The sequence below is a fragment of the Olea europaea genome, chromosome 6 (assembly GCF_002742605.1).
Source record: "Olea europaea var. sylvestris chromosome 6, O_europaea_v1, whole genome shotgun sequence".
NCBI classification, from domain to species: Eukaryota; Viridiplantae; Streptophyta; class Magnoliopsida; order Lamiales; family Oleaceae; genus Olea; species Olea europaea.
In genome coordinates, this window is record NC_036242.1 from 23906020 (window position 1) to 23920244 (window position 14225).

At 32.8% G+C, this 14225-nt stretch overlaps 2 protein-coding genes and 1 long non-coding RNA gene across 5 annotated transcripts; 1 reads left to right on the forward strand and 2 right to left on the reverse strand.

The window, feature by feature from the left end:
• Positions 1–5586: 5586 nt before the first annotated feature.
• Positions 5587–7219, reverse strand: LOC111396214. The gene is made up of 2 exons (XR_002702960.1): positions 7154–7219; positions 5587–6021 (listed from the first exon to the last, which is right to left on the reverse strand). It is a non-coding gene; the product is annotated as an uncharacterized LOC111396214 (long non-coding RNA).
• A 914-nt stretch (positions 7220–8133) lies between these two features.
• Positions 8134–9254, forward strand: LOC111396213 (PLASMODESMATA CALLOSE-BINDING PROTEIN 3-like). The gene is made up of 3 exons (XM_023022568.1): positions 8134–8362; positions 8630–8872; positions 8990–9254. The coding sequence occupies exons 1-3, from the start codon at positions 8308–8310 to the stop codon at positions 9058–9060; spliced, it is 369 nt and encodes a 122-aa protein (XP_022878336.1). The 5' UTR covers positions 8134–8307; the 3' UTR covers positions 9061–9254.
• A 5-nt stretch (positions 9255–9259) lies between these two features.
• Positions 9260–13672, reverse strand: LOC111396212 (protein root UVB sensitive 3-like). 3 transcript variants are annotated; one of them, XR_002702959.1, is made up of 12 exons: positions 13344–13668; positions 12366–12425; positions 12237–12275; positions 12088–12150; positions 11944–12000; positions 11439–11502; positions 11047–11130; positions 10400–10482; positions 10185–10314; positions 9961–10053; positions 9477–9598; positions 9260–9335 (listed from the first exon to the last, which is right to left on the reverse strand). XR_002702959.1 is itself a non-coding variant. In XM_023022566.1 (12 exons), the coding sequence occupies exons 1-12, from the start codon at positions 13527–13529 to the stop codon at positions 9332–9334; spliced, it is 1002 nt and encodes a 333-aa protein (XP_022878334.1). In that variant the 5' UTR covers positions 13530–13668; the 3' UTR covers positions 9260–9331. The 3 variants fall into 3 exon arrangements, 2 of the variants coding, with proteins under 2 accessions (XP_022878334.1, XP_022878335.1); XM_023022566.1 differs by having other exon boundaries at positions 9477–9615; XM_023022567.1 differs by lacking the exon at positions 11047–11130 and having other exon boundaries at positions 9477–9615; positions 13344–13672.
• Between the last annotated feature and the right edge of the window lie 553 nt (positions 13673–14225).

Genomic DNA, 14225 nt, shown 5'->3' on the forward strand with positions numbered 1-14225 from the left:
GACAAGAAAAAAAACAGGGGGGGGGGGGGGGGGGGGGGGGGGGATGATGAATAGAGGACTTGAGGTGCTGAGATTTGACTACAATATGTTATTGCATTATTTTTCAAATGAGGAAGGTGTAATTATGTTTGAAGTGATGGCCGAGAAATTGAGAGAGTTTGGTTTGTTTGATTTAGCATATATATTTGAAAGGTATGGTGACAGAATGGCAACTAGAGAACGGAGGAGAAACAAAAGTCTTGAGCCACAAGAGGAGTTTGTGCAAACTTGATTCATATCGAGATAGAGGTGTAAAGGTGAGTTGGACTATTCCATGACTGCAGTTTGTGCAGGCTGGCCAACTCGAGTCTTGTTTTTTGGATGGCAAGAAAATTTATACATTCATCATGTCAATTTTGAGAAGCACATTTTGTTGGAGATGTAGCCTACACCTTTTCGTGATAGATTAGATTATATAAACCATGTGTTTAAAAATATAGTGTGATAGTTTTGCTATTGCTACCTAGGCTGTTAGCTAGAATGTCTTCCTCGAGCTTTTTCGATAATCAATGTGACGAACATGGACGAAATAAATAAATCAACTAGACTATTATATTAGCTTCTTCGCTAGTCAAATTAATGTGCATAGATGAAATGATTAAATTGTAATAGATGTTGAAATTCAATGGTCAAATAATATTTAAGTTCAGTGATCATTTTGAAACTAAATAAAGTGTGGAAGACTGACATTGCTAGAAGCTTGGCGACCAGTATTTAATCCAGGCTTGTTTAATAACCTATTTGAAATTCCAATACACTCAAAAACTAGTTGACGATTTTATAGCTCGGTTAATGAAGAGGAAGCGAGACAGTTCAACCACGTTTAGCAAAGTTAATGGAAAGAAAATATTAAAGAATAAATTGTGAATGTGGGATTGACAGAACGACGACTTAGGTCGTTTAATACAAGATTCATGTAACAAATTTTGAATTGATTGAGAATAGAGTTTAATTTATTGTCTGAAATAAGAAAAACAATTTTGTAGAATGTAAATGGCCCTATTGGAAAGTATAAGGCCTTGTTTGAGCCAATATATTCTCATTAAAATGAAAAATATGACACATCAAGTTACTATATTTGACTTTTTATCTCTCGTGTGGAGCTCATAACATCTATATTTTTCATTCTCATTTTTACAATAATGTGGCTCAAACGGGATGTAAGTATGTTAACATTAGTACCTGAAATGTTACAGGATTAATGTTCAACCTGTTCAAGTTTATACAAAGTTAACCACTATTAAACTTGTTCAATAATTTTATGTACAACTTGTCATATCACATATGAAAAGGATTTCTAACGCATCTCCATTTTTTTGAAGCCACTATAGACATACATTTCACATCGTACTTAGAAATTCCTTGACATCCACTTAAATTCTGATGAGCTTCTTGATTGTTGGCACCCCTTATGTCTGCTGGATCACATCCACAAGCACGCGTTCTAAATCCACCTCACAAACTTGGAGGTGTAAATAAGATTGGACTATTGAAATTTGAGGCAAACCCCTTTGAGTATTAAACGTATTGTAAGCTAATCCACCTAAAAATCCAAGCCACGTCTTATCTAAGTTTTCAAGACTAGGGATTTAGTCTCATATTTTCTTGTCATAGGTCATAGACAGCCTATAACGAGCTATTTAAATTCCAAATTATTACAACCCGATTCGAGGGATTTCAATTGAGATATGTGAACAGGGCATCTTTTCCTCCACATCATTATTTCCTCCATCGATATAAAATTTCTCTTGCCATTTTTTGCTTCTTTTTATTTTTATTTTTATTGACCCAGATTTGGATGCTTGAGTAGAGTTTGAAGCATTAGAAAAATTTGGGATCCACAATTCTATACTCAATTTGGAGATTAGATATGTGTCTGAATGATTGTTCATCCAATGAATTACTAACATGTCATCAATTTGATTGGTTAGTAACGAAGTTAATGAGGATAAATTTGAAATGATATATTAATTATTGATGACATGTAAATAATGCAATGAAAGGACAGCTATTTAAACAGTAAAATTGGACAACAATCTAACTCTTCAATTTGAGTCATGAGGTTGCATGAGATGAGAAATAAAAGTGAAGAAAATTAAACTTTGTTATTGGCTTAAAGCAAGATTACCTATATTCTTGGATTGTTGTGATATCTAATAGTGACAATGAAATGATGATTGAGGTGGTGGGTTTAGCTGTATAAACAACTGGTAGGTCCCAATGTGCCTCTCCATATGCTAAACGAATATGAAGAACTCCAAACTAATTAATCAAACTTTTCAAATACAAAAATATGTCTTCTTTCCAACTTTCTACTTCCTAATAATCTCTTGCAATTTCAATAGTCATCATTATGCCAAAGTTAATAACTTTTGGAGTGATATTTCATCGTCCATCGAATAATTGTCTCAACTTTTAAATAAGAATAATATTATTTAGCCCTAATAGTACAAACCACTAGAGTTACTCAAATGGGTACTTAATACCACAGGGTTAATGGCATTACTCTTTAAAGTATTCTTTTTTTCATTTTCAAACATGTTTTAATTATTAAGTTTTATAAAATAAATGATATTTATTATGAAAGAAGCTAATATTTAATAAGTAATTTATTGATCTTTAATTTGATATAAATAATTATTTATTTTAGTATTTACTCATTGATTTGAAAGTGAACTTCTAAACTTGGCCATATGTCAGTTTGGGGAGAATTTTGACACTCAATGCAAGGCTTTTAAGTAAAGTAAAAAAGGGCAAAAGAACATAGGTTTAGTGACTACACTAGATGGAGATTTGCAAAAGCATCTTTTGTAGCTACCTCATATATGATAAAACCAGGTTTCATCTTTATAAAAGAGATATGATAGGGGAAAAATGCTTAAAAGCACTCTTTTTTTTAAATGTTAGGTCCATGAAATTTAAAATGGTAAAACTATTATCAATGAGCTCATCGTCTCGACGTGACCAAATAGGTATTAAGGTCAAAAAATAAAATGGAAGTTATAAAAATCATAAATTGCGAAATCAAATGTTGTTCACTGAAAATGCTCCGTGCTACATAAAATCAAGCATGAGGGGCATGTAATTTTTGTAAAATAATACGACAAAGCATGGACACGTGCGAGATTAACATTTATTATAAAAGCAAGAAAAGCACAAAGTCGATGTGCTAATTTCATCAAATAAGCACATTATGCTCAAGTTAGTACCAACATACTTCGCACACCTATAATTCAACATATTATAGTATACGGATTAAGATTTTGTCAGAATTGTATGGAATTGGACAATTTACCTTATCGACAATGATTAGTAATGCTATCCCTCTACACAAAAAATCTTACATTTAATTGACATAGTGGAAAACCCTAATTTAGCTTGCTAAAAGTATGTCAAGTTATTATCATGTCTACCATAATTGGCTTGATCTACATCATGTCTACCACGCCTACATCTAGTAATATGATTCACTAACCTAAACTTTAGAGATTTAGGTTAGATGACATATGTACAACGATTTTTACATGAATTCTTTTCGCATCAAAATGGTACGAGGTATAGATTTATATATCGAAGTTGTTTGACAAAAATTTTGATAAAAGTTTCAGTTGATTACGATAAAATTTGATCAAATACGTAATTATAAAGTTGATAAAAATTGTGAGTCACGTAAAATTAATTTACCTCATTGAAATCAAGCTTTAAATTTTTTCCAAGCAAACACTAAATAAAATAATTTATGAACTAAATTAATTTTCACTAAAATTAGTTTGTTAACTACCACGTGGTCGGTGCATGATCAATCACGATAGCTCAACTTCTACGAAAAGCACACAGTTTCGTGGATAATGGATATCACAATTTACTCAAAAAGAAAAGAAAATATAAGAAAATAAAATATTCCACCGACTCTTCCGAGTCTAAATTAACACAATCCCATGTTAATTTTAAAATGTTATTACAAAAAATAAACATCATTTCGGTCTGCAATTTTTTTTAATCTCCTGAAATTTATTATTATTTTTTTAATATTTTTCAAGAGTAACATTTTTATTTATTTTTTATTCCTTCTAGTATCTGAATTTTTTTGAGCACACAAAATACCGCTCGAGATTCACGTGTCTAAAAATTAAAATGAATAATAGATGGTTATAAGAGTTTTAAAGTTTACGCTTTAAAAATTGAACAAACGTTTTTTTAATTTTTGATTTTAGACTCAAACTCAACCCACGGACAAGTGGAATGAATTCGACACAATACAACACATTGAGTCGTTATTGTTCGAATTGAATAGTCTGCCTTCGAAGGATTTCGTCAAATCAGACATTTCAAAAAGAATGGAATGCGGAAATGATGTGAAGTCGCAAAATCTATTGTTAAAAAATTTACATCAGACGGAATGTTAATTTAAATCAATTTTAATTTTATTTGCTTTTTTGAAATATATAGTAAAAGAAGAATGATATCCAAAGATGAGATGTAGGGTAGAAGAATCAGATGCTGATAATTGACTCAATTAGTAAAAGCAAGTGTGAGTGCTATGTTATAGTGACAACACACCAGAAATAAACTCCAAAAAATTCATTCCTGATATTAGGTATTACTTATTTTAAAATTTTCAAAAATATATAACTATAATTGGAGCAACGACAGTTGAATCCTGTTAATTACAATTTTCAAAGTACTGGCTGCAAGAAGTAAAAAAGTTGAAAGTTCACTTATTGTATTATCTAAGATTGGATATTAAACGTCTGCTAAAATCTTCGTAACAACAAGTGATTCGGAAAGAAAGTGACTTTTGTTGTTAAATTTTAATAAAATAATTATCTTTTTAAGTAGTAAAAAGGATCTCGTTGTTGCGAAAATAAAGTTTTTCATTACTTTTGTAGCATTCCATTAATATAATTGCTCGCTTCTATCATTTTTTAAAACTAAAAACTTTAATTTCCTCTTTTATCTTTTTACCAAGCAAGCATACTTAGGGCCCGTTTGGTAGGGATTTTGAGAATTGATTTTTTGACCGTTAGAAGAAAAGTGGGGTCCACGTGTGAGAGAAGAAGTCAAAAATTACGGCTTGAATAGTAAAATAACGGTCAAAAAATAATTTTTTGAGGCAAAAAATCCCTACCAAACGGGGCCTTAAATGTTGAATTTCTTGCCCGTTCAACAATGCATATCTTCACAATTCATTGCAAGAAATAATCAATCTAACTTTTCAGTATTTAAATGAACATCAAACTTGATTTTAAAGATCAACAAACGAGAAATAGCAAGACTATTAAGATAAAAATACTTATTTTTCAAATTAATTGTTGTTGTCATAATATATTTTCTCCCCAATTTCTTGTAAGATAAAAAAATAAAAAATTTGAAACAAATTCTTCTCCCACCACTTTATTTGGTTTGTATTCTTCTTGCTGTCTTGTTGAAGAAGTGTGGGGAATTTGATTCCCCCGTGTGTGGAGATGTGGGGGTAGTCTACTCTTTTTGTCTAGAATTTTCCCATGTACATCTAGATGGAGAGACCTATATATTTTTTTTTTTTTTTTTTTAAGTAGATTTTACTAGCTATGTATGTCTAGTGGTAGTATGCTATTTCTAGATTCTCTATACTTTTGGCAATGGAAAGAAATCGGGGCATCTGAAAACCTAAGAACCAATTATTAAAGACATCTATTCAGACATCTTATTGGGCTGGTGGTGGATTAATAATCAACTCAAATCCTAGGTAAATTGCACAATCAACCTTATTACAAATCAATTCAACTTCACCAGATATCTTACATTCCAATCATAAGGAAAATGGTGTAAAACAACCCAATTGTCCTGAGAGATGATGATAACTCAATAATAGCTCACTCAAATTCAGTTCACAGAAATTCCCTAGTCTAGCTTTTGGTCTGAAGATCTGGATGACCAATTTGCCTTCCAAACGACTGCAGGTAACATAAGGCGTTCCGTTTTCCATCCAGATGATTGAAGCTGCAACACAAGGCGCAAAATAAATATGAAGTTACAGAACTCGAGAGGAGATAATACAATTTACAAACATAATATGCATAAGCAAGAATGAGCAAAGCACAACTGAATATTTCAAATAACCTTCTCTCAAATTCATCTTGATTTATCAACATGAAAGGACAGAGAGATTAACGAGTGTGATGGTATGGGCCATAGTATTAACATCACTAAGTAAAACGCAGCAATTTCACAATCATGTGTCTATAATTTAAGCCAGCAAAGTTCTTCCAAGTGTAACTTTCGCAGCCTGCATTGAGGCAAATTTTACAGAGCAGGAGCTGTTAGGGGTGTGTGGTTTTTGTGCCTTCGCTTTTGCTTTCAACATCTGATATATCAGCTCTAAAACCATGATTGGCTTCGAGTTTCATTATCCTTTCCCAGAAAACACAAAATTCAGGTCTTGCATGATAGATAGACAAATAAAAGGCATGGGTGGTTCTGCTCCTAAAAGGTTCCAGCCACCAAATCCTACCAACTGCAGAAATCCTAACATTTTGGAACGTTTCACTTTGATATTCAATAATAATGTCCCTATCCGCGTTTACGTCCATCTCCACTTGCCGCCTTCAATCACCACAGTCACCATCAAAATCCCACCAAACCATAATTCCTATCATCTATTAATTGTCATTGTCAACATAACAATCACCAACCATCAGTTAAAACTTCAACCTCAACATATACTATGCAACCACTGACAAATCTCTGGATCCATAATCAAAAAGTTGCAAAACACAAGTGCACATACAACCACTTGTCTTTGGTTGCACCCCGTGACAAAATGGCTGCCCAACTATAAATTTCATCTTCCTCATTTCCCATTTCCATAAAATGAGTGTTTTACCCCTTGAATGATATCTTTCTCCCTAGGTCGCATGATTTTGTAAAGGTAATCATGAATATGCTTCTTAAGTGTTCTCCACATCCATGAAGTTCATGCCTTCACAGAGTAAAATTGAAACCTCAAATAGACTTTGGAAATTCTAACCTCTTAACAGAGTTGCTTAAGAAAGCAAAACATCTGACATGTATTATGTCAGTGCCTGGCAGCTGTGTGCCCAACGACAAATTCAATAGTTATCAACTAAATTACCTTCATAACAAAGACTTCATAGTAGTTAGCCATCCATGATTGACTCTCCAAATGCCAAAAATATATAACTATAATTGGAGCAACGACAGTTGAATCCTGTTAATTACAATTTTCAAAGTACTGGCTGCAAGAAGTAAAAAAGTTGAAAGTTCACTTATTGTATTATCTAAGATTGGATATTAAACGTCTGCTAAAATCTTCGTAACAACAAGTGATTCGGAAAGAAAGTGACTTTTGTTGTTAAATTTTAATAAAATAATTATCTTTTTAAGTAGTAAAAAGGATCTCGTTGTTGCGAAAATAAAGTTTTTCATTACTTTTGTAGCATTCCATTAATATAATTGCTCGCTTCTATCATTTTTTAAAACTAAAAACTTTAATTTCCTCTTTTATCTTTTTACCAAGCAAGCATACTTAGGGCCCGTTTGGTAGGGATTTTGAGAATTGATTTTTTGACCGTTAGAAGAAAAGTGGGGTCCACGTGTGAGAGAAGAAGTCAAAAATTACGGCTTGAATAGTAAAATAACGGTCAAAAAATAATTTTTTGAGGCAAAAAATCCCTACCAAACGGGGCCTTAAATGTTGAATTTCTTGCCCGTTCAACAATGCATATCTTCACAATTCATTGCAAGAAATAATCAATCTAACTTTTCAGTATTTAAACGAACATCAAACTTGATTTTAAAGATCAACAAACGAGAAATAGCAAGATTATTACGATAAAAATACTTATTTTTCAAATTAATTGTTGTTGTCATAATATATTTTCTCCCCAATTTCTTGTAAGATAAAAAAATAAAAAATTTGAAACAAATTCTTCTCCCAATTACAATTTTCCAGAGTGAGAGTTAATCTAACCAAGGTGGGTTAAGTTTTTGACCATACACATTGGTTTATGACCGTTCGAAAAGACACATAGTCAGGTACGTTTAACAAAATGGTTTGACACCATTGTTAACGTATAAAACGCCAAAGCAACGTACAATGGTTATACTACTCTACTCACCGTCACTTCTTTCTCACTATCTAGAAATCTCCATTCTCTCACTATAAAAAGTTTCTATCTTTTCCTGTTTCTCTGTCTTATCTTCGGAACTTCTTCCTCTCAAGAACTCTTTCAGCACTCATAATTTCTTTAGGATCTTGAAATAATCATGGCTGTTTTTGTGTTATTTTTAGTATTTCTCTTCTCCATCACTGGCCATTCAGGTAAGTTTCTTGATTTTTGGTTTATTATCTTTTTAATACTTTTATTTTAAACTTTTAAATATGGTTCTTTGTCATTTTTTTCCTCAAAATTCCCTCATTTTTCTCCCTTTGTTACTAAAGATTTGTAAAATGGTTGATCTTTTGTTCAAGATTAGAGCTTGTGATTCCAGTTTCTTGAAAAAGATTGATTTTTTTTATTTGAGCTAATATTTTTGCCTTCTTTCTTCCCCCATCCACCCCATCATTGTGTTTTTTTTTTTTGGGCAGATGCTGCTTATTGTATTTGCAATGATGGACTGAGTACAGATGTTTATCAGAAGAACATAGATTATGCCTGTGGAGCTGGTGCAGATTGTACTCCAATAACGCAAAATGGCCCTTGTTATAACCCAAATACTGTCAAAGATCACTGCAACTATGCAGTGAATAGCTATTACCAGAGGAAGGGACAAACCGCTATGAGCTGTAATTTTGCAAACACTGCAACTGTATCTCAATCTCCCCCTTCTTGTAAGTCTTTCAAGAATTAATACCTCCAAAAGCATATTTTCTTATCTTAAAATAATTTATTTTTTTTTTTTACCCTTTTGCTTACATTTTTTTTTTGTTTGTTTTGATTATTTACAGCGTCAACTTCTGGATGTGTGTATCCATCTAGTCCCAGGTGCGTTGTTTTACCTGAAGGATTTTATTCCTAGATCTTCCAATTTATGAAGATGATTACTGTTTTTAGGAATTGAATTCAATGTTGTGGATGATTGTGTTTCTTGAATTTGGCAAAAAAAAGGAGATACCGTGTTATTTTAATCAATCTTAATTAAGATTCCACCTTTTTTACCTAAAAGTTGAATTGCTATTACTTTTACTGAGATGGTTTGTGAGAATTTGTTATGCATGCTAGCATTCATTTCATATGCTATTTCATTCTGTATTCAAGTAAAATATTGCAAGGAAGTCCTTCGAGTCATATTAACTGAAAATGTATTGAAATAAATATTTAAGTTAAGGATAAGAGTAACAGGAAATGGTATTAGGAGCTATAAAGCAGCATGAACAATCCTAAGATTTCTAAAGGCTAGACATCAAATAAATGGGATAAAAGCTGAAAACTCACATTTCACGATGATCGAACAAAGAAATCCGGATACCTAAGCATACCCTCTGGTACAAAAATTTAACCCTATTCGTGCTCCATGAACTCATCCACAGTGGTAAAACATGCTCCATGAATGAGACCTGTTTTGGAGTGAAAACTGGAAAATAGTTCAGAGAATGTTTTCAGGTCAGTGTATTTTAGTGTACATAATATGATAACTTTGACTAGAAGTCTGCATTTGGATTTTCAATTGAAAATTGATGTGGCAGGCTAATAGTATAGAAAAACTCAACTAATCAGGGGAAAAAGCAGATAGGTCTATGTTTCTAAACATAAAGTACTCATTTCAAGTATTACTATTTCATGTCTGGAAGAAAAAATGTCACATAGTTAAACTCATGATCCATATGAAAGCATGAAAAAAATTAGAGGACTTCAAAATGTAGGAGCAAGCAGAAACATGTAGTGTGTCGAAAGCAATTTTAGAGATTTTGCATCTCACCTTGACCAGTCTCCATAAAATGTAACAAAAGAATAGAACTTCTTTCACAGTTTAATGTAGTGAGTGAAAGGCAACGAACAGCCTTGTAATTTGCTACAGAAGTCCAAATAAATAAACCCAAATGAGAGGACGGAATTGATTCGTTGATGTTACAAAACTTACCACATGAGAAAGCATCCCAGTTAGTAGGCTTATGAACAAGAAAACTATCTAGTGAAACTAACCATATATATGAAATACGGTGAGGGACAAAAAACAAAACCAAATGGCAAGTGAATGCCCCAGAGTTATGTGAGCTAGGAACATCCCAAGAGCCATCCCAAGCATAGTTGCAACTGTCTCTTGGCTTCCTTCCTATCAATTAAGGGAAATGAAATAATAAAAATTTCTAAACTTGGAATTTTGGTTCATGCAATTTCTTCTCTAACATGTATCATACCTTTGCAGATATATCTGCAGCATTATCCTGTAGAGCAAAATGCTGCGTTAAAGCAGCTCTGGTGGCTCCACTAGCAACACCAGCTAGTTGAAAGAAAAATAGAGATGTCCTTAGAGCTTGGGAGAAAAAAACAGGCAGCTCACCGTTTACAAACATGGTATTTTGTGAAACTTATTCATTGACTCATGTGGCATATTAGCACAACGAAAACAAATGGCAATGTTTATATCCAATGGCCTAATGGTAGGCTAATGCTAGAACCAAATTAAAAGAAAGTAGCATCAGAGATTAATTAAACTCTAATCCTGCCTCATCATAGTGGCTGGTGCCTCAATCACTTTACACAAGTTACACAACAATAAACATTACTCAGCAGATGCATGTTTATGAACTTGGATGCATATTGAGAAACACTACACATGACAGCAGGCGGTTTTACTGGAAGAATTTAAAAATAAAATTGATCAAAATAAACAATTATGGAAAGATATCTTCCATCATTCAGCTAATATTTTGTCGTCTTACCAAATGTGTCACCAACTTACTGCACCTTAGAAGCAAATGCTTATGCTTCAAAAAACTTGGTTTCAGAAAGATAATGTGAATTTACTTCACATGGTATGACACTGTAGTTTTTTGGAACTTACTGAATGATCGTGATATACTCCCTAAGCACACAATGAACAGAAATGCCGAAGGGAACAAAGGTGAAACAAGGTCCATTAACATTCCTGCATCCAGTTACAGGTTATAAGATATAATCCAAAATCATGAAGAGTACAAAAGGATGACAGTAAAAGAAAACTTGATAACAAGAAAGAAAAAAATAACCAATGAACATGAATGAGAAAATTAGTTGGTGACATGAGTGCTTTAAAAATGAAGGAAAACCCGCCAAGAAAAACCAGTTGGGGACCCCAAGTGCTCACGCATGAAAAGGTTGGGGACCCCATCTTGCAAAGATTGACAAGAAACAGCAGATATATACTCGAAAAGCTCTACAAAAGAACACGCAAATGAAATATGATTGTAGTAGTACCAATATCATTCATGAGATCTGCAACAAGACGCCACATTTTGGCATTGCTATCCAGGTTTGAACCCTACAGAAGGAAGTACTTTGGTGTTAAAGCTTAAAGCTGCTGTGTATTGAAAAGCTGTGTATTGAAAACATAAAGCAGAAATAAAACAAATAAAGAGACCATCCACTCCTGCTGACATGATAAATTTTCACTGGAAGTGATGACCTTATAACAACAGTAGCTACTGAACTCACATGTATTCAGGTTGTCACTGGGACTATGACATCGCAAAACTCACATACTTATCATTTCCTGATCATTATTATTACTTTTTTTCGGTTTATGATACATATATGTTTTTATTGACTTGATCCCACTTTGAGAATATGGTGAATAAATATTACGGAATTCAAAGAATAAAGAAACTTATTCCCTGTAATTCAACATTCAGAAAGTATAAATCTGACAATACTCAAGCTTTGAATAAATTTGGGAACAATTGTGAAAGCACAGGACATGTACCTGGTAAAATGCAAATAAGATACCCCCAAGCATTCCAGTTAAATCTCTCAGAAACCACTGAAACAGTTTCAAAATTGAGAAATGTAGGAAAATTTATACTTGCCAACATTTGAAACTAAAAATTCTCACAAAAGATAGGCATACCTGAAATGTGGCCCCAATTACGGTAGCAGAATTTTCACCTACTCCAATGGCACTTAGAAGAGCCTGAAAAAGAATGCAGACACTTAAGATGAGCACTAGATAGCAATACAAAAGGGTTGAATTGAATGGCTGGGTAGTTAATACCTCACCTGTGTGGAAAGCATTGTTCGCACATAGGTTGAAAGGCCCTATAATAAATAAAAACCCTTGAACGACTGCTCAATTTGAGAAAAAGATCCAACTTGAAATCTAAATTATCAATTTAAATGATTATGAACCTGCAATGAGTCCCATATTTGAAAAGGGACATAATCTGGAGTCACACTGCTCGGAAATCCCTGAATATTAAGTACAATATCAAAGATGGCTTTTTTGGATCATACTTTTGCATAATCAGGAATGTCATTCTCGTGGCATCAGCATATTCTAAATGTTTGAAGGGAAAAAATGCATTCTTGCCTCTTTTTTCAGTTGCAGAAGCAATCAATTTTGCTGACCATTTAATTGTTATTTAAGCGCACAAGAAAATCAGCAAACTTGTTTCACTTATACATTAGCTGTCCTTGTTTGATGTTGATTTTCTGAGAAGTGATTCTTTTTTTCTTTTCTTTTCTTTTCTTTTCTTTTTTCATTTTTTTCATTTTTTTCCTAAGAATGTGGAGTTAAATATTATGGAAGAGATATGGGTCAAACTGCAAAATTATTTGATTGGGAGAAATATGTTTAGTTAGAATGAGTTTGAGGAAAAGTAATTTTAGAAAATTCTAATCAAACAAGAGCTTAACTCAGATGTAAGGATTATCATTTTTATTGTAGTACGAGTATAATATCGCAGGCACAAGCACGAAATGATCAGGCAAGGTTCTAGCTTTGACGCAAGAAGTAGTACATCTATAATGTTGTACAATGTGCAAATATCCTTGTACCTATCCCAGTTTATTATCGCCAAACAAAGGCGTGATCGAATTGTTTACTGGGAAAAGCAATTCTCAGGTCAAGGTACAATCTTTTAAGCATAAGGTACTATCAGTGCGAAGCACAAACAACCATTGGTAACTGACATTTCCTTCATTGTACCTCGACCTGAATTTTTTATTCCAAATTGAGAAGCAATTATCTGGTCAAGGTACAATCTTTTGAAGCACAAGGTACTCCACATGCACAGCACAAACAAACAACATTGGCACTCCTCCCTCCTTCATTGTACATTGAACCGAAATTTAAATTAATTAATTGAGAAAATAGAGAAAATTTGCCTCTGGAACAAAAGCGTCGAGAAATCGCCGAGAAAAATAATTGAATCGGGTAGCTGATTTTTGAACAGAATCTCGAGTGATTGTGATTGTAGCGGTTTTTGTGAGCTCCGAAGACGCCGTTCCGCTCCACTCTTCGATGACGGTATATTCCGGCGACAGATGTGTTTTTCCGTGTTCTTCTTCCATTGCTGTAGTTTTCTAGGTTTTAGCTTTCTGAAAATGCTTGCTGCAGAAAGAGTGCTGACAGTTGACACAAAATTTTCGTAATTTTCTTTTATAGTCTCCCGGTTTTGTGTTATTCTCCTGAAGCCCCAAATAATTGGCAATTTCGAATTTCGAATGGAATTTGATTTTAGAAAATTATAGTTGAAATCCCTAACATTTGTAAAAAAATTGCACTTAAGTTCTAATTTAGTTTTTGAGGCCAGTTAGTTTATCATTGTAATGATTACCATGTGCTTTTTCTTTTCTTTTTTTCTTTATTATTATTATTTTTTTAAAGATACAGTCCCTGTTTGACAAAAATTTTCTTAAAATTACGTGTTGATATATTTCAGTAAATATGTGATTAAAAGGTAATAAAAATTATACTTCAATAAAACGTGTGAATAAAAATGAACTTTGACTTGTTTATAATCTCCAAAAGTTTTGTCAAACGTATGCTTAGCCCCTATTTGATCCATATTAAATTAAATTATATTACATTTCATTTTTTTCTTTCCTAACTTTAACCACACAATTTTCTATAAAATAATATTACACATAAATCGAAAACTTTTCATTCTCCAACCACTCATTTTTCTAAAATATACTATTCCCCCATTTTTATTTTCAGATGATGGGGGTCAAACAGGGGCTTAATTTCTACATTCCAATAAATTT

What these genes read in the sequence shown, in the direction of transcription:
- LOC111396213 (XM_023022568.1), top strand. Translation starts at nt 8,308, where the DNA reads ATGGCTGTTTTTGTGTTATTTTTAGTATTTCTCTTCTCCATCACTGGC. An exon ending in CTCCATCACTGGCCATTCAG is followed by an intron (nt 8,363 to 8,629) that starts GTAAGTTTCTTG and finishes TTTTTTGGGCAG; the next exon opens with ATGCTGCTTATTGTATTTGC. An exon ending in ATCTCAATCTCCCCCTTCTT is followed by an intron (nt 8,873 to 8,989) that starts GTAAGTCTTTCA and finishes GATTATTTACAG; the next exon opens with CGTCAACTTCTGGATGTGTG.
- LOC111396212 (XM_023022566.1), bottom strand. Translation starts at nt 13,529, where the DNA reads ATGGAAGAAGAACACGGAAAAACACATCTGTCGCCGGAATATACCGTC. An exon ending in AAATATGGGACTCATTGCAG is followed by an intron (nt 12,276 to 12,365) that starts GTTCATAATCAT and finishes TATTTATTATAG; the next exon opens with GGCCTTTCAACCTATGTGCG. An exon ending in CTGCAGATATATCTGCAAAG is followed by an intron (nt 10,315 to 10,399) that starts GTATGATACATG and finishes CTTAATTGATAG; the next exon opens with GAAGGAAGCCAAGAGACAGT.